General features: G+C 58.0%; 1 protein-coding gene across 3 annotated transcripts in view; it reads left to right on the top strand.

The window, feature by feature from the left end:
• The first annotated feature begins 5,256 nt into the window (after positions 1–5,256).
• Positions 5,257–22,535, top strand: part of MXRA7 (matrix remodeling associated 7) — a 31,548-nt gene continuing 14,269 nt past the window's right edge. For 2 of the 3 annotated variants that reach the window (XM_076353568.1, XM_076353570.1), the window contains exons 1-4: positions 5,257–5,813; positions 13,323–13,418; positions 15,807–15,867; positions 19,966–20,065. In XM_076353568.1, coding sequence (XP_076209683.1) covers positions 5,346–5,813; positions 13,323–13,418; positions 15,807–15,867; positions 19,966–20,065 — 725 coding nt within the window. In that variant the 5' untranslated portion in view covers positions 5,257–5,345. The remainder of the gene's footprint in view (positions 5,814–13,322; positions 13,419–15,806; positions 15,868–19,965; positions 20,066–22,535) is intronic. The other variant, XM_076353569.1, reaches the window with a different exon arrangement.

Below are 22,535 nucleotides of genomic sequence, written 5' to 3'. Positions count from 1 at the left end.
TAATTGCTACCGGGGAGCCAACAGGACAGGTTTACCCGAGTGGGAAATGCGGAGGTATTGTCTGTGCTGTACCTGTGCTGATGTTCTCGCTCCTTTCCTCCAGTTTGATGTAAAAGCAAATAACTGCTGCTATTTCTTTTGTGGCAGTTAGAAAGCAAGTCACAGAGAGAACGGGGCTGCATTCCTACTTGAGTGTTAGCCACGGCACTAAGTAGCTACGTGTTTTAAGACTGGTTTGGGATTAAACTAATATTCTTGCAGAATCTCACCTGCTTTTTCAAGGCATGTAAAGACTCCTCTGTGGGACCGCACCTCCTCTGTTTCTGGAGAAGTGTAAATTGAGGCAGGTAGAGCTGATTGGAAACGTGTTCAAAAGGAAATAATCATTCCACGTCCCTTCTGGTTTGAGAGCTGGCAGCTCCCACCTGTATGTGATGCCTGTAACCGTTGTGTGTCCTCTCCTCGTTCGACAGAAGGACCTGAAACTGGGGGGCTGCCACCGCAGCGAGCGTCTGTGCAGCCTGCCGGGAGGAGGAGGAGGAGGAGGAGCAGCGGCTGGTCCAGCCGTGTCCCAGCTGTGCAAGCAGGGAAGGCGTACCAGGGCTGGAGGAGAATTTCAGAAGGATTGCTTTTCTGATGCAGCGCTGCCTTGTTTAGGCCCAAGGCTGCATCTTTTCTCAGCTGTTGTGCTGCTCCAGTCCAGTCAGGACTGGACCGGCTGCCAGCGCCCGTGAGCTTTTGGTTCACTCTTAGAACTTGGAGCTTGTATCAGCTTGCCTTCGGGGGCAAGGCCAATTGTACAGCTGGTTCAAAACTTTGAAGACCATCAACAACAACTCGGAGCCTGCCCTAGCTCAGGGATTACACTGGAAAATGAGTTTTAACATGATGGAAGAAGAGCTGCACTGGGTGAGACCAGAGGCCTAGCTAGCGGAGGGGTTAGTAATGGGAGCTTAGGGAGAAGGTATAGAAACAAGCACTCACAAGAGAGCCCTTTGGTAGGATCATTCCTTTCAGCGGGAGCAAGGTACGGCCATCCCCACCCTTGGGCTGGCTCGGACCTCTTGCTGAGCTGAACTCTTCTTGTGTTTAGTCTTCTGCCACTCGTGAATCGAACCAGCTCTCTGAGCATCACTGCAGCACGAGGGCTAGCGCACAGCCGGGTGTGCAAAAGCAAATGAACAGCCAGCCAGATGGGTTAGTGACCTCCGAGCCTGCGTCAGCTGAAGAACAGGGCAAGTACAGCCACGTTTCCTGGGATAGCTTCTCATTTCTGGCATCGACGCAGAGAGGACGTTGCTGTTCTTGGCAAGGAAAAAGTGGTGTCGCTGACTGGGAGCATGACTGGGGCTTGCAGAAACGGTCTGAGTTTGGACCGGTTGTAAGACCAGTCTGTGCTCAAGCTTTACGTGAGGGGAAATGGGTTCTTGGAGGACCTGGGGACGCAGAATCATCTGGCTGGAACAGGCGCTGTCTGAAGTCGCTAAAGTCTGTGCAAACCAGCAGCTGCTGCTTTCCCCGCTAGAAACCAGCGTGTATCTGCTCACCTCACTTCACAGGATCTTGTAGACCCGTGCTTGGGTTACAGCTGTGGTGGAGGGAGAGGGGGGTACTGAAACTCCGCTTGCTTCAGCTGACTTCCTTGCTTTGGGTGGGAGGGATGCATCTGTGTAAGCAGCTACTGCCTGCACAGTTCACGTGCTGCGGGAGAGAGTAGGAACGCGCAACGTGGTAAATCGGGTCTTTTTTTGTGCCTACAGAAAGCTCTCCCGGCTGTTCAGCACGTTATACCCGGGAGGCTGGGAGCAGTGCCCACCGTAGTGGCCTGGGCTGCAGGGAGCCAACCGAGCTAAATCCCTCCTGCAGGCACAGCATTTTCCGCGGCGGGGGATGCTTCCCGGAGCAGTTGTCACCGCAGCTCTCCTGAATCCCCCTTTGTTGGTAAAGCTCTTCAGCTGTTACCCAGCCCTTTGCTCCCCCCGCCGCGGCCTGGAGCTGACAGCCCTGTAAAAGCAGCTTTTGTGCGGGGCCGGGGCTCTCTCAGCGAGCCGTTTCCCGGCCAGCCCCTTCCCTGGCCGCAGCCGGCGCAGAGCTGTTCTCCTCCCAAGAGAGGGCAGCGTGCTCATTCGGCTTCCCCGCTCTGGGCCGCCCGCGGCACGGCTGGCACCCCCGGCCTTCAGCCTGACCCCGGGCTGCGACGGGGACGCGGTACCGAAGGAGGGTTGCCCTCCCCGAGCCCCCTTCCCCCCCGGCCCCTTGCCAGCAGCCTCTGTGCAGAGGCTGCGACAGCCCCTCCGCAGCTCGTCTCCCCCAGAGCTGGCGGGCAGGACCAGGGCAGAGATCCCTGGCTGGGAGCCCGCCTGGCTGACCTGCTGTGTGAATCCGTCCCCTCCTGTCCCGGAGCGTGCGGCTGCGTGGCAGGAGCCGGAGGCATTAATCTTGCCTTGCAAGTTCATGGGGGAACCATACAGACACCCTCCGTCCCTCCCAGTGGGAGCCTTGCTGCATCAGGGCAAGTTTACTCCGTCCAGTTGCCTCTGGAGAGCCGCGGAGGGGACAAGTCGATATCGTACGGGACCTGCTGGGCCTGGTTTCTGCTCGGGGGATCATCCCCATCAGATCATATTCTGCAGGAGAGTCTAGCTCTCAGCCCAGGTCCGGACACGGGGAGCTGAGCCCTGTCGCTGATTCTGCCACCTCGTTACTGTATGAAGTTAGCTCGGTTAGCACAGCTGTCCTTGCAGATGTGTCCTTGATGCTCCTGGCTGTTGCTCTCAAGACCTGGAGTGTTGTTTTTCAGAGATGTCTGAGCCCTGCAGTTCTCACAACTCCTACGAGTGCGGCAGGTTCCAGCCACCTGATAGTGAATCACTGCAGGTCCAAAGGCAGAAGCTGCTAATGGTAGTCTCTGGCTTTAGCTCCTGTTTGGTTTCCCCATCAGTGATCCTGACCTCAGAAGAAGCTGTGAGGGCCAGCGCCTCCTATTTTAAGGCAGTGATAAATCCTGCTTGGGTGGGCACTTGCTGAAGTGCTCCGTCCCTACTGGGTTAATGCAAGCCACATGCCACTGCATTCCTGCGCAGGCAAACACCCTCTAACAGACTTCCAGCCAGGAGCCATGGAAAATGTATGGTGCCAGGGAAACAGAGCAGGAGATGTCCCGCATGTCGGCAGTAATCGAGGGCACTGCGACAGCTGCAAACGTGTGCATCGGCGTGTGAGGCCACAACGCCCCAAGTCACCCTACTAGCAGGCCACAGCGGCCAGCTTCTGGTAGTCTCGCCCAAAATTCTTCTTTGTCCCCAAAACTGACAGTCCGCGTGAGCACAGGAGCGAAGACCCAGTCCCGTGAGTTTCCCCACCCTGGTTCTGTCTCTGGCTGTGAGCAATTTCCAGGGCTCAGGGGAAGTCTCCGAAAGCAAGTGATGCATTGGATTCGGGCCGATGCCTTCGTGGCTACTGCAGGTGGTCAGCTCAGCTCCAAGGTTACTTAAAAACCAGCAGAAATACAAACAAACCTGATTAACTGCTGATTCCCAAACTGCCTGTCCAAACACACAGCGATGTATCGCATACCCGAGGCTGCGCCAGGCTCTAATCAACGATCACCCTGTCCTGTCGGACAGGCTTTGCCGTAAACCCTTCGGCTGAGGCTTTTTACTCCTTCTGCCCCTGGAAGGGTCTTCCAGAAGCTGCTTGAGAGAGAATTTCAGTCTCGCTGTACTCCAGACCTATTTATACCCCTTTGTGTTGATCTGGTGGAGCACATCCCTCGTGCTTTTCCACTACTTCATCTAGCGAGTCAAACTTTTGGAAGCCGGTAGCTTCACCAAGCTAAAGAGTGGATTTGGACAGGAAGGGAGAAGAAGGGACAAAACATACATCAGACAAGATGCTGAACCAAACCGCGCTGTGATGCTGCCAATCTCTGGATGTTTTGGCTGAGGTCCAGAGCGGCTCTGATGATCGGGGCCCAGGAAATGCAAAGCTGTGTAGGAGAAGGGAAGATAAGTACCATGGTTGGTTGTTACTAAGAATACAATTATCCATACGCTCATGATTGCCTGCCTGATAGGATTACCAATAAAGACAAACCGCAGTGAGGATCACGGCTTCACTTCCTTCCTCCCACCTCGGGGATTTAATCCCGTCTTTGTTCGTGTTTTGTTTTTAGCCAGTCAATAAAAATCTCTGCTCCCGGAGATATCTCCAAAGCCTTTTCCCTGGAGGAAACTTTGAGGGCGGATTCCCATGTCTGCTCCCCTCGCGCACAGCTGGGAGAAAGCTCCGTGCTGGTTTTACCCTGGCAGGAATAGCTTAGGCCTTCTAATTTCAGCCTGCTTTGTAAAAGGTTGGCTAATCCTTCCAGTAGTCTCAAAAGGCAGGAAATCCTTGGTGGCGGAGTCTGGAAGGACCTGACAACCCCTTGGCCAGTCTCCTTGCCAGCTTGTGATGGCTTTTGGGCACATCCCGTTCTTTGAGCCTCCCGTTTTTCAGATGCCCCAGCAGCAAGGTGCTCAGGGGGAGGCTCTCGCAGCCCAGCTACTCTCAGCACCCACTTACCTGGTGGGTGTGACAGCCGTTTACGGCACAAACGTGCCACCGATATCACCCGCAGCCCCGGGGGAAGGTGGAGCCGCGCTCTGAAGCTTGGCGTGGATGCCCTGCCAGATGTTCCTCACCGAGGGGAGTCAGGACAGCCTTCCCATGCCCTGCCAGCTCCTCCACTACCCAGCCAAGGGCCAACAAGGTGCAAATGTTCATTAAGCGCTACATGGAGGCCAGCTGCCACCCCAACCTGCACAGAGCTCCCTGCAATCGTGCTGAGCTCACCAAGCTGTGGGCGCCTGTCTGCCCACAGCGAGCATCCCAGGAGAGAGGTGAGGAGGCAGAGACCTTTCCAAGTCAAACAGTTACGAATGATGCAAGTGCTTGCGCAGAACAGTTTGGGAACGACTTTTTGGATATAGGGCAGTGTCTAATGAAAGATCCTCCTGTCTGGAGCCAGACGCTCGCATCAGGCAGAGCCGGGCTGCCTGCAGGCAGCCTTCCTCCCCCGGTCCCCCTTGCCCAAATCCCACCCGTGGCTGTGAGCGGGTGCGGGTGTGCATCCCCGGCGGGCGGGCGGGCGGGGGGGGGATCGCTCTCGGCTGCCGGCTCCCTGCGGGAGGTGGGTGCCGAGGCCGGGGAGAGGCGGGGGCCGGGGCTGTGGGCAGGGCCCGGGCAGATGACGCCGGGTAAAGCCGGCTGAGAGCCTGCCCAGCCCCGCCGCAGGCCGAGCGGGCTGGCCGCGCACCCTCCGCGGCCGCGCAGTCGGGTCGGGCGGGCTCCGGCAGCAGGGCAGGATGGACGTGGCCGTGGACTTCTACCTGGCCGTCCCGCTGCTCTTCACCGTCCTGGCCCTCGTCCTCGCCTCCGTCTTCGTAAGGCTGCGGAGAGGCGAGGGGGAGCGGGCGGCGGAGCGGCCCCGGGAGCCGGCAGCGGCTGAGCCGGCCCGGGAGGGCGGCCCCGGGGGCGAAGCGGCGGCGGCGGTGGCGCCGGAGGGAGCGGGACCGGGACCGGCCGCGGCCGAGGGGCCGGAGGACGAGGGGGCCCGGGTGCCGGTGGAGGAGGTCGGGGCGGGCGAGGAGGGGAAGGAGGCAGCTGGCGAGCAGCGGGAGGCGGCGGAACCGGAGCCGGAGCCGGAGCCGCGCCCCGCGGCCGAGCCCAGCCCCGCGGCGGCCGAGAGCATCCCCCGGCAGCCGCCCGCCGAGCCCCGGCAGCCGCCCGCCGAGCCCCGGGAGCCCGGGCACCGGGAGGATGCGGAGAGCAAGGTAAGGCCGGCTCCCTGCGGAGCCTCTCCCCGTCCCCCGGGACCACTGGGGTCCCCGCAGCCGGTGTTGTGTGTGTCCGTCCGTCCCGTCCCCCCCCCCCCCGGTGTCCCTTCCCGGCTTCCTCCGTCCCCGCGGGAGGGGCTGGTGCCCGCGGGTGGCAGAGCGGGAGCAACCCTCGGCTCTTCCTCTAAAACAAGGGAGGTCCCGGCAAAAGCCGGGGTTTGCTCTCGGGTGGGGACAAGCCCGTTGTCCTCGAGGGCGGCAGCGCTGGGGGGGGTGTTTCGGGCTCCTTTCCACCACTGCCCCCCAAGGTATACTTTTAAAAATAATCAAGATAGCGAAGATTTAAGGGAAGAGAAGTGTTTGTCTGTGTGAGCCTCTCCTGTCTGCACATCCAGCCCCCAGGAGTCTTTTCCTTCTCCCAAGCTAATCTCTCCCAGAGAGCTAATCCAGGTGCTCTCTGTGCGTGTGTTTGTTCTTCCCGTCTGCATCCTCTTTCTGTGGGTTGCAGCAAACCGTCCCCTTGCCAGCGCAGGGTTCCCTTACGCTGTCCCCTGCCGGCTGTCCTTGCCTGCCCCAGGGGAAGGGACTGGCTTCCCCCTCCCTCCCAACCCCAGCAGGACGCTGGCCTCAAGGTCTGACCCCTGGCTGAAATGGGAGGGCTGGTGGGGGCAGCGATGCCTATAAATGCCCGCTAAATCCTCCTCCGGCACCGGATCTTGTTTAAAAATAAAAGGGCGACCCAGCATCTGTGGAAGGAGCTTGCTCTGCTCTTGCCTGGCTCAGATGGGACTCGGTGACAACCTGAGGTGCCTGAACTCCCTGCACTGGTGGCTTTCTCCTGGGGCGGCCCCTTGTCCCAATGGGCGGCCCAGAAATCTGGGAGCGATGCGTCGTCCGTGTGCAGGCAGTATGTTTCGGCTGGGAAGCGCAGGCCTGGGGCCCAGGCGTCTGCTGGCTATTATTAGCAGCATTTGTAATCCTCAGCGACTGTATCCAGGCTGCTGGGCAGTGCGCAGACAGCCCTCGCCTTGGAAAGCATCACCACTGACTCACTGGATGGCCTTGGGCAAGTCCCAGGGGGTTGCGCCCCACCCTCTGTACCGTGATGCTCTGCAACACCCGGGGGTGAGCCCTGACCCTCTCTCGGGGCTGGGGCTGTGCCTCCCTGTGCTCCTCCTCACCTCCCCTCATTTCTGAGCCTCGGAGCTCGCTCTCTCCCCTTCCCAGCACCTCTTGGCCATGGGTACGACTCTTGAGCAGCCCCCTTCCTCATCACAGTGTCCTGGAAGCCACATCTGTCCCTCTGCTGCGTGATTTATTGGTGCCTTTGAGTACCAGCATCTTTTTCGAGCTGGAGAGCCCCTGGGCTGCTGTTAGCCAGCTGGGTCCCAGCAGGGCTAGCTCGGCAGCAAAGCTGGCCACCCGGCCAGAGCTGCTGTGGGGCCCAGGGCGCACCCAGCGCTCTCTGATGAAGTGCAGCACCCTGTTGGGACAGACGGCTGTATCCAGCGCTGCCAGAGCTCACGGGTTCCTCTGCTGTCTCACTAGCTTGAGTCTTCTCAGGAATGTTTCTCCTCCCCTCTGGCTGCTCTTCAGTCCTGATTTCTTTGAACAGGCACTGCCGCAACGCTTATTGCCTTCAGAGATGGGCTCAGCTTATCCCCACTTGGGCACAGTGTGATAACAGGGTTTTGCATGCCTGGAGGTGAGCCCTTACTCAAGGCACAGGGGGTCTTGTGTCCTCCAGAAGTCTGGCTGGGCCCCACGGGACCAGGGGCTCTGCTGCACTGCCCTCTTACAGCAGAGCAAAGGGGACACCGGAGCTGAGTAGGGTCCTGGCCAGTTCTTCCTCCTGGGAACGGTTACCCCGCTGTAGGAGCAAGGCAGGGCATGTCTCCCTGGACCTGAGCAGCACCTCTTTGGGAATGACGGGGACCAGACATTGGCTGCGATCTGGGTGGTGGTGGAGAGCAGCGGGAAGGGGGAGGGATGCTTCTCACTGCTGAGTAAGTGTTTGGGAGTGCTGGCCCACGTGTGATCTCGTGGCTGCCAGGACCGCTCGGCGCAGGCTGCCTGGCTGGGGCTGGCAGTCCTGCGGTGCTGGGTGGCACGGCGGAGGGAGTACGTGCGTTTCCAGCAGGCACCGCGCATGTGTGAGCGGCGAACAGTGCCCGGGCTGCTGATCCAGGGGCCGATCCTGCAGGCAGACTCGGGGAGACCATCCACAGCCCTGCAGAGTCTCCCCTGGGTTCCCTGGTTTTGTTCCCTGCAAATATCCTCAAAGTTGCTTCATCCTCCTCCTCCAGCACTGCTTAGGCCAAAGCCCAGCAGTTGTCACAGGCACGGATGGGACTGGCCTTGGGCAGAGCAGCGAGTGCTTTGCAGGCGGCTGCTGGTGGAAACGTGCCCTATCAAACCTGTTTTGGCTCGGCTGAGGGCTGCAGTCCCCTGATGTGACTCAGCAGACGAGGCTCCCAGATGCCGGCCGCTCGGCTGCGGGTTCCTGGCAGCGTTAAGGCTGCTGCAGGCTCAGGGCTTCTTGGTTGACTCGATACATCAGCAAGCAGAGGGCTGTACTTGGCACTTGGAGAGCTTTCTTTCCTTCCCCCCCCCCGCCCCCCTCCTGTTTGCTCAGCACGTACTGCGCCGGGCTGATTCAGATTCACTGCAGCCATTAACCACTCAACCAAAATGCTGATGGATGAACCCGCTAAGGGAGAGCAGCCTTGGTGTGTTTAATGGCTGACTGGAGCTGTGCACCCCGCTGCCTCCTTCCTTCCCTTCTCCCTGCCCATGCAAACCAGTATCTGCTGAGCACCCTGAGCTGGGGCAGCTGTATGGCTCAGCCTCCCTCCTGCTCCCACCTCCTGCCACGGCAGCCTGCGATGTGCAGCCGGCTGCTAAAATCAGCGTGGGTCAAGGCTTCCCTGCCCCCCTCTGGGAGGAACGGACCGTTGCAGCATCGTGCCCATGGCTATAAAATGAAGCAGTGGCAGAGCAGGGAAAGGAGCCCAGGAGTCCTTATTTCCATTAACTGCTGGTAGTGGTTCCCCTTGTCTCTGCTGGCTCCCATCACTGAAAAAAAGTTAATTAGTGCGTTGCTGTCTGTTCTCATCCCCATCCCCAGCTTGTTAATGGATGAGGCAGTGCTGTCAAAGCGATCCCCTAATGAAAAGCTGTTGGGTGGGAACTGCAGCATCACTGGGGCTGCCGAGTCTTGTTCTTGCAAGAAACAGTCGGAAAACTTCAGTTCTCTAATGAGTATTTCTGTTGTGGACATGGCAGATGGCGGGGACAGGGCAGGGTTTTCAGCGGTGGTCCAGAGCCACTGCTGGGATGCCATCCTGGCCGGGATGCTCTGGAGATGGGGAGGGCGAGCGGGCAGTGCCAGGCTCTCTGCCGGGCACAGCAGCCTGGCTGGTTTGTCAAGGATTAACCGGAGCTGGTGGCTTCAAACAGAGCAGGGTCAAGTGGGTGACAGTGGGGAGAGAGGGGACAGCTCTGGAGGTCATCCAGCAAGGGAGGGCCTTGCACTCAGAGGTGGCCAGCTCGTCCTGGCCATGCAGACCCTGCCTGTTCAGGACAGCGTGCTGTGCTGTCACCCGGATAGCAAAGGCACAAAGGGGATGTCACCTGCCTCTTCTGCAAAGCTCCCGGCACCTTTCCTCTGTGCCCCCCACCCCCATCTGTGCCTTCCTGGGGGCTCCCGGCACCCCTGGACACACCAGGCAGCAGAAGCACAAACCGCCCAGCTCCCAGCAAGGACTCTCTTTAAATTTAAGAAGTCAGCATCTCCCCCTCCAATACCTCCTGCCTGCCTTCCCGGCGCCAGAGGCGAGAGGGTGTCTAATTAGTCTGGCTTTAATTGGCGGCTGTGCAGGCTGCCTCCACACTGCCGCAGGGCTGGGGCAGGAGCTCTGCTGTCCTGCAGCGCGGTGGGGAGGGATGCGGTGATGTGCTACCCCTCGTCACAGCCTCAGCAGCAGCACAGGCCCCTGCCAGCGGGATGCGGGGCTCTCCTGACAGACCTGTAACCGCTCAGATGTGCCGTGGCTCTCAGCCGATGCAGTTTGTGCCAATAACGAATGCATCATCTCTTGCAGTGTCTGCAAATTGGGAAGCAAGGCAGGATGTGTGTCACGCACCCCGGGGAGCCTGTGCGCATGTCGTGCCCTCCCCTCCATCCCAGTCACGGGGCTGGAGCACAGGGCTGGTGCTGGGACGCGGCGTGGGGCACGGTTGCATTGGGCTTTATGTTGCGTCCCCTACAGTGGGTTGGGGAGGTTGGGCTGCTGCTCAGTCCCTTCTGGGCTGGGTACGGCCCCGGGAGCCTGCCTAGAGCCAGCGCACTGCTGGAGCAGAGGCCACGAGGACTCTTTGCCTTCTGAAGTGCCCATCCATGTGAATGGCTGCCGGGTAAGGCTTCGAGGCGAGGGCAGGCTTTGCCTGCCCAAGGATGCCGTCTGGCCCATCCGCGGCAATAAGAGATGTCCCAGTGTTGGTGCCTGTGGCATTTGCTTGCCAGAGGCCGGAGCAAAAAGGGAAGAGCACCAGACGAGCCGGCTGGGTGCACTGCTGGGGGTGCTGCACTGGAGCATGACGCTGCCTGTGGGGACGGGTGCTGCTGAGCCGGGACTCCTCACCCTGCCGTGGGACGCGCCGGTGTTTTCCTAATCAGACCTGGTGCTGCCTGACCCCTCGCCAGGGACTGGATGGCCCCGGAGCTTCAGTGGGGCTCTGGCCGCTCCGTGCCTCATCCTTGCCCGCAGTGGTGACTGGGGGACTGGTGGGAGCAGATGCTCCCTGTGCTCTGGGGGGGTCAAACCTGCGAAGCGCTACCTCTGCACGAGGCACATCCCCGCCAGGCACCCCGGGGCTGGCAGGACCATTGCCCGGAGCAGAAAAACCGCTCTCGTTCTGTAGCAGCTGCTTCTCTGGCTGGTGGGAGAATGGAGAGCCCCAGTGGTGGGGTGAAAGGGAGCTGCCGACATAGCAGCTGCTTTGCTTTGCTAAACTCTGCCCAACATTATTATTTATTCTTTTTTTAAAGGCTTCTTCCTTCCCCTTTTCCTCCTGGCTTTTCTCTTTCTGGCTCGCTGACTCCTGTCTGCTTTCTTTCCCTCTTGCAAAGTCTTGCATCAGGCTTGGAGCAGAAAGTGCAGCCATAAATGGCAACACGCAGGGCCTGGGAGTTTAATCCAAGACAATTTTCTCCCCCTGCTTTGCAGCCTGGGATCTTCCCTTTTCGTGGAGCTGGAGTGGGGCACTCATTTGTCCCCATCCTGCCCATAGACACCGGGGCCGTCGCTATGACTGAGGACAGGGAGAGGAACACACCAGCCCCATGGGCTCCGCGTGTCCCTTCTGAGAAGGGAAACCCATTGCTCAGAGGGGTTTGTGCGAGGGACGGAGCAAGTGGGGAGGAAATGGCCAGAAATGAGCTGCGAACCAGGAGATGCTGTGATGGGGAGCCCAGCCTCCATCTCCCGTAGGGCTGGGAGAGGGCTCGCGTGGCAGCAGAGCCACGAGGGAGGATTTTGGGGGGGACAACACCAAGCTCCTGTGTCTGAGCCGTCTTCCCCTGCGTAACTTGGGGCAATCTGTGGTTGGTGCTGCCTGTGCCCAAAATGTCCCTGGGGGTCTTGTCTCCTCGCTCCTGAGTCAGCTTCATGCACAGGCGTCTCACTTGTTGGCTGTGGAAGCTAAAGGGCAAAAACGTGTTTCTGATGATCCAACAAATGCTTCCGCTCTAAAGCCAAGAGCTGCCAAAAGCCAGGACAGATGTATTGCTGCATTGGTATTTAAGGTAAATGACTTGTTGGATTTTAACCCTGCGGTGGCAGGCGCTGGGCTTTCCAAAGGCCCTGGCAAAGTGTGCAGAGGTATGATTCAGATGTAAGTGGGCACGGGATGTGCTGTGAAGTGGGCTGGGTCCATCCTGCCCGCAAGCAGGAGCAGGCAGGGAGTGCAGGGCGTATTCCCCACCCTGCATGGCCTCGGGGCCAGGCAGCTGCCGCCGAACGCGTCCCTTTGGATGCCGGTGGCAATGCGATCTTTGTTCGCTGCAGCAGCTGGCCTGGGCAGCCCGTGTCAAGTCTCCTCCAGATGCTCCTGGATAATGACGTGCGTGGTCTCCCTGCAGCGCTTTTTGTTGCCCTTTTTTTTTTTTTTTTCTGCGGGGAGGCTTTCTTGTTCGGCGTGCAACTGTGGAGAGATGCTGGCTTGTGGGCTGGCAGCTGGAGCACTCGGGTCCCTGCTTCTCCAGCAGCTCCTGCTGTTTTCTGGCCCCGGTCCATGCTTCCCTCGCTCCCCACTGCTCGAAACAGTCTCCCTGTATTGCCCCTGGGCTGTGTTTCGTATAGGAGAGCAATGCCTGGGGTGCCATAGTGTCCTCTTCGGTTGTCAAGTCTCCCAGCGTTGCCCCAACACCTCCTCCCTCCATTTTTCAGCTGCAGGACGCTGCCCTGCTCTTGCAGAGCATCCTGTGCCTGGGGCACGGCAGCCCCCGCCTCAGCTGCTCTTACCTCACGGCTGCGAGGAGAACCGGCACAGCAGCACCCGCCGGCCATAGCAGGACTGAGGAGCCCTGAAATTTGGGGCAGGCTCCCCGGGGCTGTCGGGATGCTTAAGGCAGGGATGGCTCTCCCCTCTGCCCCGGCTGGCAGGGGCTGTGGGCACAGCCAGGCTCAGGGTGAAGGTTTTGTCCCTGCCGACCGTTTTTCAAGCCAGCCCGGAGGCTGCTCCCAGCCCGGCACTGGTATTTTTGCCGCAAGGCCAACGGACACAATGTCCCCGCTCCCTGCCTACGCGTATCCTCCTCTGCAGCTGCCCTCCCGGCGCAGCGGGGAAAGGTTCAGCTGAGAAGCGTTTGGGCTGGGAGAGGGCAGGGGAAGGAAGTCTTTGCACAGGGGTGAAGGCCATTCTGCGTTGAAAGCTGATGTGAGGCTGAGAGGGCAGGGAAGCCCCAGCTCCGGGATTGCAGTGGGGGCACGGGAGGGTTTCAAGGGGTTATTACGCTGCGGTGGAGAGGGCAGCTGGCAGAGCAGGCCCTGCGAGCGTTAATGAACTGAACATACTGTGATGTTCCTCTCCTTTCCCCTCCTGCTAGCCCTGATCTGCTGCATCAGCATCCCGGGCAGCTGCCTCCAGCCCTGCCAGGACACCCTGGCAGCTGAGCCCGGTGCTGGCTGAGCTGTTCCCCCTCGCCGATGGCTCCTTGCAAGGGTCCCGGTCCCGTGGGCTGGGGCTGCCACAGAGGGCAGCTCACGAGCTCCAAACCCTGGCTCCAGGGCTGGGCACTGAAGGTCTCTGGTGTTCCTCACTCCAGCAGCCATGCCATGGCTTGGCATACGGATCAGAGGCAGCGTGGGCTCGGGCACTTGGGCAAGGCGGGCTGCCGGCTGCATCCGGAGATTTGTCCGCATGTGCTGATGCTGCCGGGGCTGGTTGGTTGAGTACGGGGAGGGCTCGGGGGCATTTGTGCTCAAAGCTTTTGCCTCTTTCCAGATACCACCTTTGGGTGCCTCACCTGGGTCCAGCCTCGGGCACACAGGACAAGCGGAGGATGGATGCGGCCATGCAGCGCTTTCCAGCAAGGCAGAGGTGCGTGGGACGGAGACCCAGCCTGGGGAGGGTGGCACAGCAGTGTGCTGGTGTCCCTGCATGGACATTGTTCCAGGGTAGCAGTGGCCATGGAGGGGGAGTGGAACGGACACAAAGCTTGCCTCCTGCGCCCTGGCTGGGGCGGGGTTTGGGTGGGCTTTTAATGACTTTGTCCATTTAAAGCGGAGAGAAACAGTACTCCGGATGCAAACGTGCTTCTCGGATGTGCAGGGAGCGATGCCTGGCTCCTGGGGGTGGGGTGTCAGCGAGTGGGGTCACGCTAAGGCAGCCTGGGGGGCTCTGGCAGTGGGGCAGCGATGGGTGCGAGGGAGCGAGCAGCCCCAGCAAGGCAGACGGACTGGGATGTCGAGGCCAGGGCTGCAGCGTGGGGGGAAGGGAGGTGCTGGCATCTGCCTCTAAGCCATCCAAGCAGAAAAATGTTGCGTTGCAGCGAGCTACTGGCTGCCACGAGCAGGGGGGTTCCCAGCACGGCCATGGCACGTTGCTATCGCCTGCCAGCCTGGCATCCCTGGCTGCTCCCTCTCTGCTCCCATCAAATGTTTCTTCCTCTGGGTTGGAGCAGAGATATCCTCCTTCTTTGGAGGTTTGGCAAATTTCCTACTTGCTTCCACTGTTAAACGCTCAGAAATTCTCAGTTCCTAATGCCCGGGCAGGGAACAGGCTAAAATATCCCTTCTTGTGCCGGCTCCTGGAGGGTTGGGTCTCCCTGGGGGAATCCCGGCTCCCAGGGAGAGACGGATGTGATGGGGAACCACTGCCCTGGGCTTGTGGCTGAGTTCCCGGGGCCAGGGCTGGGCATCTCCTCCCCAAACCCTCCCTGAGGCCTCTCCTTTGGGTGCTGCCCCGCTCCCAGCTGTCCCCGGGGGAAGCCCGGGTGTCCGGCGGGAAGTGCCCATGTTTGGAAGCGTGGCCCAAAATAGCGGTGGCTGTGGGGGGCGAGGGGTCTCGGTGGCATGTCCTTCTGGGGAGCCCGAGAGCAGAGTGGCGAGAAGAAGCCAAATGGCTGTGAATAATGTGCATTCCTCACCGATGACAAACTAACCTAGTTCTGGGTCGCGACTGCATACTGCGCTCCAGCAGTTTATCTAACACTGTGCACTGCAAAGCCAGAGCTCAGCTCTGTGCAGGGTCCTTCTTCGACCGTCTTCGTTTCCCTCAGGTCTCCTTCACCCCAACTTTTCCCTTGTCCTCAACAGTGTGGTGGCTTGCCAGGCTCCTTCCCCTCTCTCCCACGTGCTTTGCCCTTTGCACGCCAGGCACATCACTTCGTATCGAATGCATGGGGCTGGGGAGTATGCAGGAGGACACGTGCTCCAGGGTGCTGTCAACCTCTGGGCTCGGCTCACGGGGGTTTGCAGCCAGGGTGCTGGGTGCTGCGCTTTCCGGGAGGGAGGCACGTATGTGGGGGCACTGCCACGTGTCCCTGTCTTATCTCCAGAGCTGGAGCAGTCCTCTCCCTCCCTGTTTGCCATTTGCATGACTCTCTGCTGTGTGTACCACAAGAGGAAGGAATCTGGGCTTGATAAAACTTGTTGCAGCTTGTAGGAGGCAACCCCCAAAACTTCCAAAATTGCTTTGCATTTATTAAAAAAAAAAAAAAGTGCCATTGCTGCTCTTGTCTGTGCTCCAGAGATCAGCTGTGCCACTGCAGTGCGTGTGGGCAGGCATGTCTCGGAGGAGCGAGGGGCCGGGGGTCCACGGGCAGCAGCCAGCGGTGTCTCGGGGGGTTGCTGCCAGGCGAGGCTGGGAGGGGTCCTGGCAGGGTCCCAGCACGAACCCCCCCACCGTTGCCTTCGACCACTGGTCCTGGCTGGTGAGTGCTCCTGTGCTTTGGAGCAGCTGGTTGGCCTGTGGCTGCAAGGTGGCTTTTGCTGGGGACGTGCCTTTTCCTAGCGCTGGGATGGCCCATCCAAGCCTGGCATGGGGGCACACAGGAGAAGTCCCCACGGCTTGTGGCTCAGTCCCCTGCACGTCCCTGGGCAGGGTAGGGAGCGCAGGGGGTGCCAGCCCGGGAGGGTTCTCGGGCACAAGGCTGTGCCTGGGGACACAGGTTCTTCTTAAAAACCTTAATATCTCCTCGATTATGGGGAGGCACTTGCATTTCGCGGCCTTTGGGTGGGAGTGCAGTAAGCAAGGCCAAATCTCCCTCACTGACAAGCAAGAAGAGAGCAGACTAACGAACCTCGCTCGTTAGCAAGCATCAGTTTGGCCTATTCTGTGAAGGAGGCAGGAAAGGGGTACCCAGCCCTTGCCTCAGGAGCTCTGGTCTCTGCCTCCCTGCCCTGCGGGCTCTGGTGCCCTGGCTGAGCACGGGTTATTTAGCACAGCACCTTCTCCTCACGGCTGCTCTGTTTTTAACTCCTCCAGGAGGAAGATCCAGACTCAGAAAACGAGAAGCTGGTGATGAGAGAGCCAGAGGATGAGGATGGTGAGTGCCAAGCAAGCCAGCACCCTGTGGGGAGGGTACAGACGGGTCTGAGGGACTGAAGCCCCGAGTGCTTAGGGATGGTCTCCTTCCTCCAGGAAATGCAGAGGAAATTCCTACCCCACAGCAGCCCATTTGCTTCCCCAGATGCCCTTGGGCTGTTTGCCATGACGTAGCTTTGTGATGAAGCTGCCCCAAAAGCTCCTTGCTCGCATGCAGGACGATCTCCAGGGGCTTTAGTCAGAGCCATGTTTAACTGATTAGCCAATTAGTTGATTGGAAAATGATTAATTGACTAATTGAGGTGACAACTGCTGCACTCATAAGAAAACGAAGCAGATGGTGCCAAGCAAGAGTGTGTGTATGAAGGGGACTCTGCTCTTCTGAGCAGCCCCAGAGATGCTGGGATGTCCCCAAGAGCCCCTGCCCGGGGTGACCGTGGGCAGCAGGAGAGCTTGGGGCGTTCCCCCTTCCCTGCCCCACTTTCCACTTGCCCTTTTTAAGGCACTGTGTGGCAATCCCCTGGCTTGGAAGGATTATGCCTAATGCGACAGAGAATCAAATTTTAATCCTGGTGCCGTGCCCGCAAGGTGGGGGAAGCGCCTTTGGAGACGGGGTTCCCAAAAGACACTTACTGCACCCCGTTAGGCTTCCTCGCAGCCCTGGTGATCGGGGATGTTACTGTGTGGGACTGTGGGAGACCTGGTTTGACAAATGATGGACGTATCCTGCCAAATGGATGCTCAGTAACGCTGCTCTGCCAGGGTCTGCCTCCTTTGGTTCAGCCCTGTTTCAGGGCTGCTCCAGCACTGCTGTGCATCACCCCGAAGTGGCTGTGCCTCGGGAGCACGTGGAGATGACAGTCCCTTGCCATGGGTCATGGCTACCCCATGCAGACAGCCACCGACTCCTCTCCTGACTTATTTACACCATTTCTGAGGTGTTTTAACAGGACTGGGTAAAGTGATGTCTCAGCTTGATGATGATGAGGTGAGTGGTGTGCAGCTGGGAATAACGGTGGTGCCCCGGCTTTGCACGGGAGAAACCTCGCTCCTTCCTTCACCATTTCTCCTGCGCATCGCTTGGTCCTGACCCAACTCAAGCCACTGAGCTGCTGCCCGGCAAGCCCACGAGCAGAGATTCCCCTCGGGCACACAGGGATGGCACGGGGAGTCTGTCACCAGCCCGGGATGCTGCCATGGTGGCCAAAACCACCAGAGCAGCCTTCTCCCCGCTTCGGGCAGCAAGGCTCGCAGGGAGGAGGCAGGTACTTGCTGCGTGCACAGGGCACGCTGGAGCGAGCGTGTTCGGAGCAGAGGTGCACTCGAGGGGCTGCTTTCACCCTGCGAGCCCAGGGTCACGGTGCTGGCAACGCAAGGGCAGAGAGATGAAAGACAAATGTTTTCTTTAATATGAACTCACGGAGGCTCTGAGTAAGTAGGTCACCTCATATTTCTGTAGCGTTTTCGCTGTCCACGTGAAAACCCGGCCTCCCCTTTTCCATGTGTTTCCTGAAGTTTGTTTTCAGTCTACAAAGAAAGTTCCTGAGCTCAGAAAACATCCAGTGGTTTCCAAAGCCGCACACTGGCTCCTTTTTAACCACAACATGTGGGCAGGGAGATGGATAGCCTCCTCGCCTCCCTCTTCCCCTATTCTTTTCTGGCAGGGTGGCAATTAAACAGCCCTTTTTTGGGACAGGCAAAATCCCAAATCTCAATTTACTTGGCAGAAAACCACATGAGGAAAATGATCTTAATTGTCCTTGAAATCAGGCAAGCTATACAAAGGTAATGAAATGGCTCCTGCTCTGCATCGGGGTAAGAAACAGGATGTTACACCCTCTTTTCTTTTTTTTTTTTTTTTTTCCTTAATATCTCCCAAAGCAGCAGCCAGCTGAATTTTCTTTCCGTGCACTTTTACGGCCACCCGAAGGGCTGATAAGCCACAGCATTACCGCTTGTTTCCAGCTGGCCAGACTTGTTTGTCTGCTGGTTTGGAGGGTTTCCCACTGAGGGAAGTGGGATATGGCCAAGCTGAACGTTTGGGGCTGCGGGATCGGAGCATAGGGGTGCTTGTGTTTGGACGCTTGTGAAGACGCTAGGGAAAGGGTTTGCCTCGTCGTTCCCCCAGGAGCCCCGATGGTGTTTTGGGATTAGAGAAACACTCCGGATCAGTAACTGAGCAGCAATTCACCAGGACTTCCCAGGGAAGCTCCCCAAGATCGGGGACACAGAGATGTAGAGAAGAAGGGAGGAAATGTGGGTATCTGCAGGGAGGAGGTTTCTGTTAAATTCCCAGCCCGCTAACATCACTCCAGGCACACTCTGTACGCTGGTGGCAGTGACCTTGCAGCAGTCAGCACGCTCGGTCCCGTACCTGCCCGCGCAGCCTTGCACGGCTTGTTTTTGAGATCTCGGGTTTCCCCATCTACAAAATGAGGCTCTGACCTGTCTTTCGCATGGGGGTCCCCGAGGTCCGTGAGAGCTCTGGCAGCAGCTGAGTGCATGCGTGAGCTTGGGGTGGGAGAAATCGCTAAATCAAGCGGTTGACCCTGGACAGGGGGAGAAAATCCTTAAGAGGAGTATTGACTGGAAAATAAAGGGAAGCTGCTGTTGCTGAATCCTTCTGGGTGTGAGGAAGGGAGGAGAGGGGCTGTGGGGTGTTTTTCATTTGGGCAGGTGGGGGAGGAGAGACTGTCATGAATGTGGTGCCTGCAATAGCGGTGGTGAGGACTGGAAGGGGCTTCCTAGGTGGCTGGGGACAGGGAGTAGCTTATGTACAAGTTGGGGCTTTCCCTCCTGCCACAGAAGACAGAGGAGTTTTACCACCCTTGGGGTCTTGCTGGTGCTGGGAGGTATCATCCTGGATATTTGGTTTGTGGATAACGTGCAATTTTTCAGGGCCATGCAGATAATACAGTAACATCTTCTTTTTATGGACCCCTTAGAAGTATCCCCAGGGCTCCGAGGGTTGGTGGAAACAGCAGATGTTTCTGGGTGGATGTGGAAACAGCAATGCTAGATGGCTCGACGCGCGGCAGCCAAGTCCTGCAGTCCTTGGGAGATAAAGGCTTACAGATAAAAAGCCCACAGATAACCAATAAAGGCAACTACCTGAAGCAGCCGCTCTTCCTGGGCTGCCCTTTGGATTGACCTCCACTCCTGTTGTTTTCTCCTGTCTGTAGGAAGATAAAGCAGGGGCGAGGTTTTTAAAAGCAAATAGTGCTCGAACAAAATCCGATTGGAAAAGGATCGGCTTTGGCTCAGAGTCCGTGAGCTTCGGTGCTCTAATTAGCACAGGGCTGAGGCTGGCGAGCCGGGTAGGAGAGCACCCAGGCCTGGAGAAGGAGACCTCAGTTTCCTCTTCAGGTCTGTCGGCTGGTGACAGAGGGACTTGGACCCAGCTGTGTTGGTGCTCCTGGGGCTGCCTTGGCCCAGCTCTGTTTGCAGCCCTGGGACTTGCAGTGTGGCACCTCCTTTTTTCACAGGCTTTGTCCGAGGGCTGCAGGAGAGTTGCTGGGCTGCGTGGCCTGAGACAGCTCTGCTCGTGGCACCATCTGTGAGCCCCAAGCATGGGAAAGGGCCCCTGAACAAGGAGAGGGAGAGAGGAGGAATGCAAGTCTGGAGAGGAGAAGCGGAAAATGCTGCGAGCTAATCAGGGCAGGATTAGCATGTCTTGATAAGCCAAGATGGGCCTGCAAGGCTTTGAATCCAAAGAGAGCAATAGCATATGGTGCCTGTGCTGTAGGATTTACTTGTATCTGCTTCCAAGCAGGGCTGCTCACTCACAGTAGTCCTCGCTGTTTCCAGTGCTAGCTGCAGCTGGGACTCCTGCCGTCCTCTGGCCAGCAACACCTTGGCTCTCCACCGCAATCCACACAGCTTCCCCGATGCTGCCCAGGCTTTCTGGAGCAGCTCAGACTGGAGCTGACTCTGGAAGTATCTTTTGGGGTGGCCATAGCGTTTAGGGTGCGTGTGTGGGAGCAGGGGTCAGCGAGAAGCTCAAGGGAACAAGCCCACTGGTGTTGATCATTGCTCTCGGGAGGTCTCTGGCTCACACAATCTCTTGCTCTTCTTTGTCTCTCCCTCTCCCACTCTCCAGCTGCAGATGAGACATTCTCTTTTAAATACAGTCCTGGAAAGCTGAGGGGAAACCAGTACAAGTCAATGATGACCAAAGAAGAACTTGAGGAAGAACAAAGGTAAGTTGAGTTGCCTTTTTCTTCTTGCCCAAGGCCATGTGGTTGGCATCCTCTTGAAGCAAGCTGGGTGTGTTCAGACCTCTCTCTCCCCAGACTACCTGGGTAGCCTTGGGCTCAAGATCTCATTGCACCATGGGCCAGACCTCTCCTACCCAGGAAGACATGAGAACAAATAAAGTCACGCTGATTTAGGAGATGAAGACACTGTGGCCCTATATACCCTTGGAGCTGTTCAAGCTCCTTCTCTGGATGCTTAGACCAAATTTCCCAGCTGATGCAAGCTGGTGTAGTTCCCCTGATCCCATTAGTATCACGTTGATTTACATCTGTTGAGGACCTGATCTCTAGTTATTTCCCCCCCCTTTACCCTGTGGATGGCCCCCAAACTAAGGACGTGGGCATAGCTCAGAAATACCAGAGCAAAGTGAGTGAGTGTGGAGCTTTAGAGTTCGCTGTGATGGGGCTGAGACTGGGAATGTCTGTACCTAGGGCTGGCTCCTCAGCTGTAAGTGATGGTGGGGATTTGCCAGGTAATGGCCCTGGTAGAGAAGGAGAATTGTCCATCTCGCACTTTTTGCTAAAGTTTCCTCCTAGGCTTGAGCCCTGCCTGAAGAAAGGAAGAGCCTGTCCCATTAGTGAAAACAAACTTTCTAGCTAAAGATCTCCCAGCCTATACAAGGGAAATCAAACCCAACCTTGCACCTCGAGCTGCAAAGCCCTATCCAAAGCCAGTCTGTGCTGTCAGTGTGAAGTCTCTGCCCATGTTGGAGGGAGTCCTTCAGCCCACGGGCACCCAGAGCCCATGCTAAACCAGAGCCACCAAACCCTGCAGCCAAGGGCTTTGCCCTACAAGCAGGCTCTGTGGCAGGCTGCTCCCTAGCAGACGTGTGCAGCTCGTACCCCTTCCCTCTTGGGTGAGGTGCAGGGAACCGATTTCCCCAGTGGTGGCTCAAGACAAGCCTGGGACTTGTTGTTTTCTCTGCTGCTGCCCCAAGGGCTCTGGGACTCAATTCTCTACCCACTGGTGTGCACCTCCTGGGATGATTTGGGGGAATTTGTCACCCCTTGCCTGGGATGCCGTGGTTTGGGTACCACCACAACTGGCATGGTATAAAGGCCTGACACAGACTAAGTGGAAACTTGAGCGCAGCAGGGAAGGCAAGGATGGAGGGATCGCACCTTGCCCCTGGGTCAGGCATGATCCTGCTGGCAAGCCTGGCCTCGAGGCCTCTGGGCAACATCTCCACGTTGTTGGTGGCTGGGCTGGCCAGGCTTTCTCTCCGTGGCATGAGCAGGGCACTGTGGTACGCAGCATAAATCCAGAGACCTGCCCAAGGGCTGGCATGGACGTGTCCTCACTCTGGTCCTGTGGGAGACTCAGGTGGTGCACAGGGCTCCGTGCAGGCTGCCTTCATGGGCCGAGCCTGCAGCCCACAGCCGTTCTCTCCATGTCAAACCCGATTTTCCCATCAAGAGATGCCTTCCCTTTCTCCCATGGCTTCTGGGCTCCCAGTTGTCCTCAAATCTTGGGCTTCACCTGCCTTGTAGCACTGCCAGGAGCAAAGAACTGCAAGGGCTGTGTGCTCTGGGGTCAACAACAGAAATGAGCTCCAGTTTCCTCTGGCAATGGGTTGATTTGGCATTGGTGGCATCAGGAAAAACGTTTGCTTTCTTCCTTTTGTTATATCTTTATCGTGCCTGGAGCCCCCAACCTGTAAAATCCTAAGCAGGTCTGTTAGCGTCATTGTATTTTTCACTTGGGGAGGGTGGTGGTGGAATGAACTGTGTGAATGTGAGTGAAACCCGTGGGGCTCAATGGGAATTGCTTTTCAGGATCCTGCTAAGCACCGATTGGAGAGGGGAAAAAAAAAAATCTACCTACAGCAGGCAAATTCAAACCCTTTGCACCAGCAGCTCCATCCAAACCAGCTGAGGAAACGCTGCTGAGGTTTTCATGGCCACAAGTCCTGTAGGCCTTTGGCTGGTTCATCTGTGGCAACAAATGCTCCTGCTGTCACCTGGGGGTCTGGGGACACTGAGGGGACATTGCCTACGGACAGCAGTGGGACGGGGGTTTTGTACTCAGGGCTGTAGAACCGGCTCCAGGGGCTGGTGGACCTTTCCTGGGCACGTGGGACCTCCCAGGCATCGTTGATCATGTCTGTCTGGAGCGGTCCCAGGGCAGGACAGTGCACCTAGGACTGACGGACAGTGCCTGGACATTGGGGTCCCTTGGAGGCTCTCAGCAGCCCTCTACTCTGAGGGCCATTGGCAGACGTGTTTTTCCTACTGCTCCTTTATTTTCTCTTCTTCTATATTTGTGTTGTTTGTTTCCTTAAGGCAGCTTTGTGAATTTTTTTTGTCTTGCTTTGTTGCTGGCTTACTTTCCCCCCTTCCAACTCTTCACTGTGGCATCAGCAGCTTTTCATTTCAGGCCTTGCAGGTGGTGTAAGGGGGCAGGGCTGCTGCC

This window comes from Aptenodytes patagonicus, chromosome 16 (genome assembly GCF_965638725.1).
Source record: "Aptenodytes patagonicus chromosome 16, bAptPat1.pri.cur, whole genome shotgun sequence".
NCBI classification, from domain to species: domain Eukaryota; kingdom Metazoa; phylum Chordata; class Aves; order Sphenisciformes; family Spheniscidae; genus Aptenodytes; species Aptenodytes patagonicus.
The sequence above is the reverse complement of the archived record's forward strand: the minus strand, read 5'-3'. Positions and strand labels throughout refer to the sequence as shown.